This window comes from Ostrinia furnacalis, unplaced genomic scaffold, assembly GCF_004193835.3.
Source record: "Ostrinia furnacalis isolate ACB-3 unplaced genomic scaffold, ASM419383v2 OfSCF1533, whole genome shotgun sequence".
NCBI classification, from domain to species: Eukaryota; Metazoa; Arthropoda; class Insecta; order Lepidoptera; family Crambidae; genus Ostrinia; species Ostrinia furnacalis.
In genome coordinates, this window is record NW_021131772.1 from 125,490 (window position 1) to 137,675 (window position 12,186).

A 12,186-nucleotide genomic window follows, 5' to 3' on the forward strand; every position below is an offset into this window, starting at 1 on the left:
AACAAATTATTGTAACTAATAATAAAATACCAGTAGAGTTGAAAACTACCTGGAAAGTTTCCATAGACCCTGGACCACCAGTTTAATATAATTTCCTTTCGGTACGATCAGTGCCCCCGCCAAGTCGAGCGCGAAGCAAACACTGCCGTACCATCCTTTACTGGAACCATTTCGCCGCATTTTCAGGCCCCTATTTGAGAACCTCTGGATAAGACCAGAACGCAGAAATTTTCGTCATCTAGTAAGCTATAATCACATACTTTAAATCCAAAATTTCAAGTCTGTAGGTCATTTAGTTCACAAGTTAAGCGAAAGCAAAGTTTCGCATTTACGACACTCACTCACTGATGATCATCAAAATAGAACTAGTACTTCCCATTAACTCAGAGGGCTGAAATTTGGTACAGAGTTAGGGTTTAATGGCCACATAAAGGGAAAACTATAAAAACTAGGAAAATCGAAGATCTGGAGTAACCACATTCATAATCAATACTACTCCGGCCCCGTGGTGTTCGCCTGTATCGCTCACCGCTAGATGGCGCTAGCACTAGCAAGCGGTGTCCAGATTTTTTTCCTTTCTAGAGAAAGTCGTCGATTAAGTTGAATGTTGTGTAATTTGCATTTCGTTGATTTCGTTTATTATACTGTAAGGTTCGCTTAGGTTATGTTATAATTAAAAACAATCTGATTCGTTGTCCATTTTAAAGGTCGTTGAGTTTATTTGTGTTTAATATCGTAAAAAATTCAACGGCCAAGTCACACAACATTAACTATAATAATAAAGAAATCGCAGTAAGGAACCATAGACTTGGCACGACTTTGTCTAGATTTCATTACTTTTTAGAGATAAACAAGCAGCTCCATCGAGACTTGGCTAGTTTTTTACAGAATGTTTTTGGTGGGATAATGTTGTCTTTATTTCACAATGGCTAAAAACTATTTTCCATTGCTGTGAATAGGATCATACATACTCTGTGGTTTGACACTTGCAATTTTTGACAGGTCTAGTGAAGTAGCTACATAACCGATTTTCATATGTATCGATTTAATAATATTAATTGATTGATTACAGGATGGAAACGATAGGTGTGATCTCAATCGATTATTTCTAAACTATACAAGATATCGAAAAACTGGACCCTGAAAGTGCTTCACGAGCTCTTTCAAATAGTATCAATATTATGTTACATAATAAACTAGATCTATCTAAAATTCCATATCCATACATTTTGTAAAACCACTTAAAAACTCAAGCACATTTTAATTAGTTTTTATATTATCATTGAATTATTATTTTACACAATGAATAGATAAGTTTCCTCAACTTGAAAAGTGATGCTACGTATCTTATTTAATAAAATTAATTTTAACAAAAAAATTCAAACCGACTCCAAAAACCTGCACTAAAAAGAAGAAAATAATAACATGATTTATTTATTAGGACAAATGTATACCATGATTGAATTATTCTCGGAGTCAGCGCCAGCCTGCTTGGCACCGACAAGAAGTGTTCTAAATTTATAAGCACCGACTCCAAAAATATCAATCATGGACATCATTAGCAAGCTGAAGTGGCAATGGGCAGGGCACATAGTACTCAGAACTGACGGCCGATGGGGCAGCAAGGTTCTGGAATGGAGGTCGCGTACCGGAAAACGCAGCGTGAGACGTCCACCAACAAGGTGCACTGATGACATCGTAAAGGTAGCAGGGAAGCGATGGACGCAGGCCGCTACCAATCGATCAACTTGGAAAGCATTTCGGGAGGACATGTTCAGCAGTGGACGTCTGGCTATGGCTGAAATGATGATGATGATGATGAAATAAATAATGTAATTATTTCATAAGAAGGTTATGTAGACATCAAAAATAGGAAATTTTCTCTAGTTTTAGTTTCTCTGATCATGTTTTGGCATAAAATTAATCCGAAAGGAAACATTTAAGAAAACCTGCTACTAGGCAGCATTTTTCCAATATGGCGGCACGAGCGGCAACCATACGAGGTCGCAAAGTTGAAATAAAATTTGTAAAGAGCACATCAAAATCTATAGAAATACCAATTTTCAGTACTCGCGGAAAACGTTCCAGCTAAAGCCATTATTTTGTACCAAATGACTGGACTGTAATACTTGAATTACTTTAGAATAACATAATAATTATGTACATAATATTATGAAAAACCTAATATTATTATATGCCAATAAAATTTGAGGTTTGCCCTTGATTTCCCTAGGACCCATCATCAGATCCTGACTTGGTGGCAATGGGACCACATTAGAAGTGTACCCTATCGAACAAAAAAATAATTTTGAAAATCGGTCCACAATTGACGGAGTACACCTAATCGGTGAACATACATAGAAAATAAATACATACAGCCGAACATAAATAGACTCCTCCTTTTTTCTCTCGGTTAAAAATATAACATAATACCACAGATAATATAATACATAATACCAACAATAATAGAAATTCTAATAGCTAGATTGTACTGGAAACATCTTGATTTGGATATTCGTTCCTTATGAATAAGTCACACTGTTAACTATCCATTTCCGTTTTTGCTCTGGCTCTCATCAAATGGTGATTCTTTGCGATAGAACGAGACGAGGCAATGGGTAATTAACTTTGCCGATAGTACATTAAAATGTTTATTCGGATAAGTGGTATCTTTCTTTACATCGATTAAGATCGGAAATATTTTCGCATCACTATTGTCAAGTGTGACTTTGTGACGTCATTGTCGTCATTTGTCACATCGTTGTTTGTTGTATGAAGGTGATTGTTTGAGTGTAATTTATTTATTTTCACGGCATTTTAAATTATTTCGGAACGATAATTATTGTTTTTGACTTGTTTATTCAGTTAAAAGAATATACATAGCAAATAATATCAAGTATAACCTTTACCTTGTTGTGATCTTGTGGGATCTGTAGATCAGAATGGCTCAGAGGGAACGTCGCTCCAATGCTGGGAATCGCATGGCAAAGCTGTTGGACGAAGAGGAGGAAGATGATTTCTACAAAACCACGTACGGTGGCTTTCAGGAAGTAGCTGAGGATAACGATTATGTGTAAGTTCATTCAAAATTTTGGAGTATTTTTGTATGAAATCTCATTAGGTTTCGTTCATTAGGCTTGTTTTGGACTATAAAATGAAATAGAAAATGATGCTCACACAGTAGTAGGTACATTTCAACTGTACCCTCTGACCCCAGAGGAATATTGTAAAATATACTTGCCTGTTTGTGAAAAAATCATACAAATTCAGACACTATGAAAGAATTAACCTATATTAAATAAAGAAATGATTGTTATTATTTTGAATATTTAACATTTCAGTCAAGAAAAAGAAACGGAGGATGTGGTGGACTCCGATTTTGATATTGATGAAAATGACGAACCGGTGTCTGATCAGGAAACCGATGAAAAGCAGAAAAGAAAAGTTGGCACTAAGGCATATAAGGTAATTTATATTAAAATGCTAAAGAATTGTGGATTTGAGTGAACTAATGCTCTGAAATATACATCACTAAAATACCACAAAATTTCTGTGGTAAAATACCACAGACTTTCTGTGGTATTTATGCGATTCATACTAGCTATTCAATGAATGACATTGTCATATTCTTATTGCAATCATTAACTATTAGTAATTAAGATTGTTAATGATCCGTTAGTATTTAATGCCATTAAAAACGGCTTTGTTACATTTTTAAGGTAAATCTAGGAAAAACAGCAAAAATTACAACAAATACTTTAAGACAGTGAAGGATTTGTGTATCTACTGGATAATATTGTTCTTGTAGGATCCCAACAGGAAGAAGAAAGTAGCAGGAGCATCAGCAGCAGTAGACAAACCAAAAAAAGTCATTGTAAAGAAACCAAAGGAACTGAAGCCAAAAGAAGAAAAGGCTGATAAATCAGAAAAATATGCTGATATTTCTTTTGGTAAGATTTTGTATTATTTTCCAACCAATTCAAAGTTAGCTTGCTAGTGCAGTAAAGTGTAGAACAGTAAAATAGCATTAAGAAATCGATTTTGAATGCAGTAGGTATAAATAAGGTCAATTGGTTATTGTTCATTGATATCTATGCAGAAGTGGTTTAGTTACTTGTTAAATGACTTTTGCCTTTGTACAGTGCGTAATACAGTAGGTACACATGCAATATGACTAAAAATTACATTACGTAGGTGTGCATCTTCCCTTTGGTTATCATTAAAATGTATTCACTATGATTTCAGGGCGCAAATCAATCAGGCAGAGTACAGCGGTAAAGTCAGCAGAAACACTGCAGAGAATCAAAATCCGGTCCGAACTGAAAAAGAAGAAACCAAAGAAAATCGAGGAAAAGATGCCCACACAAGAAGAATTGCTAGAAGAAGCCCTTGTTACAGAAAAAGAGAATTTGAAGAGCTTAGGTAATGTAAAAAATAGTTAAATAGATTTGTACATCATTGAGGCATTATTTTTCTCATTATTCTATTTTTCTTCTTGTTGTGTCGACAACAAACCTACACAGTGTCAGCCCAAAATTCCGCCACAAGAGTGGCGTTGTCAGTAGCCTTCATTAAATCTTCCTGCAGTTGTTTGGGCACGCAGGGCATGACATCATGTGCTTCGTCGACTGGGGAACAAATTTATCTTCATTGAGCTACAACTGTTTTAGCTGTGGTTGTTAAACCTTCTTGGGGTGTTTTAATGTGAAAATCTTAGCTCAAAGTAGCAGTCATAACAGAAGAATAGTCTAAAATAAAAAAACACTTACCTACAGCTTGTTTCCTTATGTTTCAGAGAGGTTTGAACAAATTGAATTGGAGAGAAAGAAGATACGTCCTACAAAGAAAACGATTACTGGTCCTGTTATAAGGTGAGAATAATTTGTTTTAAGATTAATTTTTTATTTAAGTTACTGAAGATTGAATTTATTTCAGGAGGCATACTTAATTATAATTCCATAAAATGTCCATGATTATGAACATTATAACTTGGTTGATTTTGTCTGTGATCTTAAAATAAGTGTGTATCTTTCAGATATCATTCGTTTTCTGTACCGATTTCAAATCCAGACGATGAAAAGACAAGTTTAACGCCGATAGCAGATCTCACGCTAAGTGACATCATCAAAAGTGAAGAAGGTAAGTGTATTTTGATACTTACATTGAATTTATAAAGTTTAATATCCTTTGAAGACATTCATTATTGGCAATTTAAACTACTGGCGACTAAACTAAAGGCGCCAATGAAGGCTATCGTTTTTATAGCAAGTGACTTACTCTACAGTAGCGCCATCCTGGCGAGAGCAAGCAAATGCGATAGTCCTCCCTACCGCTTTAGCGATCACCAGTATCTCTAGCACGAAAAACTTTCGACTTCGAATCGTTTGCGTATTCGAATCGCCATCAAAAGATTTAGTACGAAAACTAAAACAGCGCCCTTGTGAAAGTGTCATAAGGTGAACTTGGTATGAGAAATGGTTGCACGAAACTTATTTTGACCATCAAAATTGTCACGTTATCGTTTAATTCGAAGGTTGAGTATCGAGTTTTGTCGAATACGCAAACGATTTGAAGACGAAAGTTGTTCATGCTAGAGGTACAGTTATGATTTTCTTAGCCACGAACACGTGACATTACCTTACTCTAAAGTGGCGTAAGTTGGCGCCAACTGATAGACCTTATTCGGCGCCAACTAGAAGGCGCAAATACGGACTCCGACATTTTCTATAATGAATAATATTTATTTATTTCATAGGCTTTCTGCCAGATGAAAATGCAGACGTGTCAATGACAGATCTGAAAACTGAGACAGACGAATTCGCTAAGACTGATACCAAAATTGATGTGGAAGTTATCGGCCCGGATGATGACTTGGATGTTGAATCTTTGCCGTAAGTAATTAAATACATTAACGATTCTTTACATTGATAACGTCTAAAAGATGTTAAGTTACTTTTTATTTAAATAAATGATTTGATTTGATTTGATTAAGTATTTGACGATTTGTAGGTTTTTCATCAATGATCCCAATGATTTCCATGATAATGATCGGTTGGTTAGGTTAGGTAACCTTTTTGAGTTCGTCGGTCCACCTTGTGATCGGACGTCTTATGTTGCGCTTTTCCGTACGTGACCTCCAGTCCAGAATCTTGCTGCCCCATCGGCCGTCAGTTCTGCGTACTACGTGCCCTGCTCATTGCCACTTCAGCTTGCTGTTTGTGTAATGAGTGCAATTTGTATGTGATGCCGAAATTGTAGTTTTTATTCTATCTAAAGTGTTTTTGGATCTAAAAAGCTAATAATTTATCACTGATATTTCAGTAAAGCAGAAAAGCCGGACAAACCTAAGAGCAATCAAGTGAAACACTACGAGCGAACGTTGCTATCTTTCGAAAACGACATCAAAGACAGAGCCTTCCGCTCTTGCTTCCCCAAGAGGCCGGTCAAGAGGAGGCGGGAACTGCTGTGCGCTGTCACTAAGTATGTATTAAATTATTATCTATATTTGTTTTGTCTTTATTCCTTGGAAGAAAATGTACTAATGGCCAGCAGGCATTCTCTACCAGTCAACCACAGATCAAAGAGAAAAAGTAAATAAACAGATAACTTACTATAACTGCTGCATGGATACCTATGCTGCTGTCTATCTATTAACATAATATCTATTATCTTTTTCGCCTTTAGTATTTCGATTTTATGATTTGTATTTTGGACTCTTGATCCAGAGGTCCTAGGTCAATTTCCAGATGGCACACACAAGTTACATGTGAATGTAATTTTAATCAGATTTATGTGTGTTATGCAAGTTTTCACCATGAATCCTTAATTTTTAAGTGACGTATGCTAACACTTAACAGGAATTTATTTTTCATAGGGGTCACTTAAAAATTACGGCTTGATGGTGAAAACGGGCATTAGACGCCTATGGCGGCATTACGTGGGTATGGCACCAGTGATGTTACTTCAGTTTTTGTAAAGTATTGTAACAAGAAAGAATTTTTAACACTAAATGCGTACTTTGTTAAATAAATACCTTTATTGTATTTATTTAATTAAGTACTCAATTATTTTAATTTACTCATTACAGGAGGCCAGCCCGCTACATAGACCCGATCACCAAACTGCCGTACAGAAGCGTGGACGCGTTCAGAATCATACGGGAGGCGTATTACCAACAGCTTGAGGCTCGAGGTGACAGATCCGACCCACAAACGGCAGCGTGGTTGCAATGGAGAAGAGCCGACGCGGCGTCTACATACGTCCAGATACATATCAAGTGAAACGGAGATTATAATGGTTAGACTAGTTCCAGGCATTGACCCCAGCGTTAGATCCATAAAGTTATGTCCAATGACCCTAAGCTACCCATCCTTATCGCTCGCGCGTAATTATATTGCTGACGCGCTCGCACACTCACTGCGGGCGACCGTCGCACAGTCGCGACAGCGATATAATTACGCGCGAGCGATAAGGATGGGTAGCTTGGGGTCATTGGACAAAATTCTACGTGCTCACAGACCGGGCTTTAGCGGAATAGAGCAACAAAGAACTGAGCGAGCGAGATGACACTAGCACTGTGTAAAAAAAAAGATGCGTGATGCCGTCGCCGTCACGTCAAACAAACGTTTTTGCAACTATTTGACAGCTCGTTAGCACTTATTTTCATGCTGAAAATATGAACTCTGATATATTTTCAGATTTTACGTGGTGACTGGTTCAATAATTGATTTATTGTACAAAACAGTGAAATAATCCTGACACTGTGACACACAAATGACATCCATTGTCATAAAAAAAATGGTCAGCTCGTGGTTGTTGCTTTATTCTGAAGGAATATTATCTTTATGAGCTATCGTGACTTTTAACTGTAACTTTATAGAGAAACGGGTTGGACTAGGGACGTTGGCGTTGGGGTCAACCAGCCTAAGACCGTATACAGAAAGAAAGCTGGAAACTTATAAGCGCTTATGTTCCCAAAGGAAGCAAGTTAAATGGCATTTTATATGGCAGCGTCCAGTGCTGACCAGCGCGTGTTGAAACTTGTCGGCGCCGATCAATGCTTATCGGCGCGCGTTCATATACTTTCCTGCGCGGATTACCAGCGCTGTAGCTTTCTTTCTGTATACGGCCTTATAGTAAATGTACCGGTAGATGGCGTTGTTCAGATGACATCAATTTCAATTATACCTTTATGTAAGTGTAACAAGTGATATTTTGGAGCAAAATTTACTACGCTTATAATGTATTGACTGAATAGTCCCGTTTTAGTAGATATGTAGTCTAGAATCTGTATAACTATTGGTGATGCGGTTGTGTAAACTAAATATTGAGACTTGTATAAAAAAGGACAGCATTAAATTCTTCTAATTCAATTTATTTTCGGCTTATATTTTTAGTCTCTCTGGGCTTATATTAGTATCAATTAGGATTTTGGAGTGAATGCACTTTAATTGCAATATAAAGGGATCTTTTGCATGCTACATATCATTTTTATGAACAAATGTAATGTAATAGCTTTCAGTATTGTATATTATAGACAATTTGTAAATAAACTGTAAATATCAAAACTATTTGTTTCAAGAAACATTCCTATTAATTTAACACAGGTGCGACTGTACTCAGTGTTGCACTATCAAATGCAATTGACGCGCCTCTATGCCAGGGTTTTTATGTTCCTGGTCAGGCTATACCTATTTTGTTTCTTGTTATTTACCAAATGCATTGTTTTTTAGGCAACTATTTAACAACAGTGGGAACCATATTTCTGTGGTGGGAATAAGTTTTAAGTGGGATCAAGCCCCACAATCTGCCGTACAACGTACCCGAAGGAGGAATAATAAAAAAAATACCTAAACAAATTATTGTAACTAATAATAAATAATAAAATACGAGTAGAGTTGAAAATTACCTGGAAAGTTTCCATAGACCCTGGACCACCAGTTTAATATGATTTCCTTTCGGTACGATTAAATATTTTCTTTATTTCACAACGGCTAAAACTATTTTCCATTGCTGTGAATAGGATTACATTTACATACTCTGTGGTTTGACACTTGCAATTTTTGACAGGTCTAGTGAAGTGAGCCACCTCCATGAAGCTACAGATAAAAATGGAGGGCAGAGTTTGGAACAAAACTTGAGTCAAATACCTACTTATATCTATCTCGCTCTCTGCGGCCCTACCTCTCTTTTTAGTGTGAACTGTAGTATTGCTATCTTCTGATTTAAATCTCCTTGTAAATTCTTCGAAATAGCCAATACACTAACCAAATCAAAAGTTAAACAAATAAATAATTAATATTTGAAACTAAGATTACCTAGTTAAATAAAAAATCACAAAATTGTCGGCCATTTAGGCTTAATGTGTTGGCGAATCAGGGAATTACAATCCCAATTCCTGGGTAATCGGTACCATGTGGCAACATCGGCCCAATCCGGCCCATCATGGCGGTTGTTTACTATTTTGTTTATTAAGCAGTTAATTTCGTTTGAGATTGTTTACAGGAAATAATCATTGTTTTATCACAAGAATTGGTGCAAAATTTTGTAGTGCGTGGTTGCGGTAGTACGTGCTGTCCTGGAAGTGACATAAGATTCCACGCGTAAGTGTTTATTTCGTGATTTCCGACATTGGATCATTGTAAACATTTTTCACATTTTTTACAGTAATTTCTTCCTAAAACGTTTTACCAGTAAAATTGTAGAAACATAATAAGAATGATGTAATTGGCACATACTGCACTATTACTGTGTAGCAAATTAAGTAAGCGCGAGTATTCACGTAATATTAAGTTATTATGTGCTCTTACTGCTAACATAGTATGTGAAGAAACCTACAATCTGCTCTTTACTGCGTTTATGATAATATGTATCTTCCGTTCTAAGATAGATAGAAAAAAACGGGTCTTTGATTCTTATAGATCGCGATGTCAGGATTCAGAATATTCAAAACAATCATAAATGCAGTAAGTGGTACTTACTGCGTTTATAAATTGTGCGGCAGGAGAGCGCACCGGAAAAATGGCTGCGTTTCTTGACCCCGTCACTGGACGTCGTAAGTAATATTTATTTTATTGCAATTTTCGTAGGAATTCATTGATATTTTGATTGTATTACATCATTGAGTGTATGATGCATCTGAATAACTATAAATTTCTTCTATATTCTAAGCAATTACCGATTAAATTTATGAAAAAAATACCAGCTCACTATCGTGATATCTGGGTTGCAATTGTACCAACGCATGATCGTGAATTTATTAATTTTTAAGTTATTTTTCGATATTTGCCATTGAACAACGACCTCGTTTTGGGCTTCCTCGACGAGGGTGACTGTTCCGAGTTGGACTTTGTCGATAACGACCAAGAGATTTTCCCTCCACAGCCGAAAAATGATGAAAAAGGTGAAGTTGATCCTATCCTCTCCGCCTCACCCATCTGTGGCTGCTGGGCAATTGAATATCTAAGAGGAAGTCTACGTCTGATAATATGGATGGTAGAAAAGCAGACCCATCTTGTTCTAAAAAGTCAAAGCTAACACCTTGTTCAATAGACAAGCCTACCTGCCAAGACATTTTGGATTTGCTTGACCCCTTGGCGCTGCGTAGAGATATGTATCCTCACTGTGCATCTTCTATCGCATGTATCACGGGGAGTGCTTCGAAGAATTGTCCGGACTTATTCCTGCCGCCACTTTTGCCACCGATCTACCCGACAGCACTTCCATCCACTTAGATGGTTGGCAGTCCACAACAGTACGTTTCTCTAGAAACTTCCTGCCCCGTACAACCAAACTGTGGAATGGACTGTCGTCTGCGGTGTTTCCGGACGGATACGACATGCAAGCTTTCAAGAAGAGAGCGTATCTTTACCTTAAAGGCCGGCAACGCACCTGTAACGCAAGGACAGTACTGGGGGCACGGCAAACCACATAGTAAAGTTGCACAGCCAGAAAGGCCTTTTAGTTAATTTCTTTGTTTTTGTGTAAAATTTTTGTTTCCTAAGAAACATGAGTTTATCTCGCAAATGAACATGAAAATGATCTCATATAAAATTATGTGAATTTCGTTTAATTTATAATTTGTATGTTGAAAGAACATTTACATTCCAATGAAAACAAAATACTGTAATGTTGTACCTAAGCTATAATGTTAGCAATTATAAAATAAGTCTTTTCTAATAACCAGATGCATTTTATTTCATTTTAAATATTTTTCTGGTAAGCGGACATTATCATTGCATAAAAATCTCGTTAAAACTTATAAATGCACGATCGTGAGTTGGTAGAAGTCAACTCCAGAGCTCACTATCGTGATATCGACTTTCCAAAGTCCTGTTGTACGCTGGATTTTTTTTACTATTTTTTACATTAATATTACCACTTCTTTGCCAAAATAATATAGTTTTCATTGCAAAACAAAGGAACGAAAATCTCAGGTGCGAAAGGGATAAGTTGAACAGTTAAATGGACTCAAAGATTGTTCACTCATGTGGTTGACTTGGCTACAAGTAATGCATGGTTGGTGCTGTAACCATGCATTACTTGTAGCCAAGATGAACACAAATGTTCCATTACAGAAAATTCAACAGCTTCATGCTTTTAAATTCGAATCTGGGTCATGTTGTGATAGAACAAGGAATATCTTGGCATAAATTCAGTAGCAGCTACTTCTGAGCATTGAGACATTACAACCACTCATGTATCACTACCACAGATTTTGTTGTTCCAAGACGGAGAAAAACATGTGAAGAATATTCAAAAATTTGAGTTACTCCTGAAAAGTATGTTACATACCTTGCAACTTAGATAATTGTTAGCTCAACATACGATATCTAGAATTTATAAAATTAATCCTAGTCGATCAAGAATCGCCAAGCCAATCTGGCTGGAAGACAGAATTGAACATTATGAGATCTTAAATTAATACTTAGATTAATAAAACGATTAATATGAGACCAACCATGCTTCACTAAAAGAGCCCACTTGCAAAATTACATTTTGAGAAAGTAAGGTTATGATGATAGACAATCATCAATCAATCCATAAAACGGATAGAATCAAACGTGGAAATATAGTACCTAAGTACTGAAGAAAAATTTCAACAAGACAAGCTGGTTAAAGCACCACAAAAAATATTTTTGACAAAAACAAAACAGACAAACACCGACGCCTCTTCAACTTCAATCA

General features: G+C 36.4%; 1 protein-coding gene across 2 annotated transcripts; it reads left to right on the forward strand.

The window, feature by feature from the left end:
- The first annotated feature begins 2,783 nt into the window (after positions 1-2,783).
- On the forward strand, positions 2,784-7,351 carry LOC114352998 (Vacuolar protein sorting-associated protein YL-1). Of its 2 annotated transcripts, XM_028304781.1 has the most exons (9): positions 2,787-3,073; positions 3,342-3,465; positions 3,809-3,950; positions 4,246-4,422; positions 4,796-4,871; positions 5,036-5,139; positions 5,756-5,891; positions 6,322-6,480; positions 7,088-7,351. In XM_028304781.1, exons 1-9 carry the CDS (start codon positions 2,943-2,945, stop codon positions 7,278-7,280), a joined length of 1,242 nt encoding a protein of 413 aa, XP_028160582.1. In that variant the 5' UTR covers positions 2,787-2,942; the 3' UTR covers positions 7,281-7,351. The 2 variants fall into 2 exon arrangements, with proteins under 2 accessions (XP_028160583.1, XP_028160582.1); XM_028304782.1 differs by lacking the exon at positions 6,322-6,480 and having other exon boundaries at positions 2,784-3,073.
- The last annotated feature ends 4,835 nt before the right edge of the window (positions 7,352-12,186 follow it).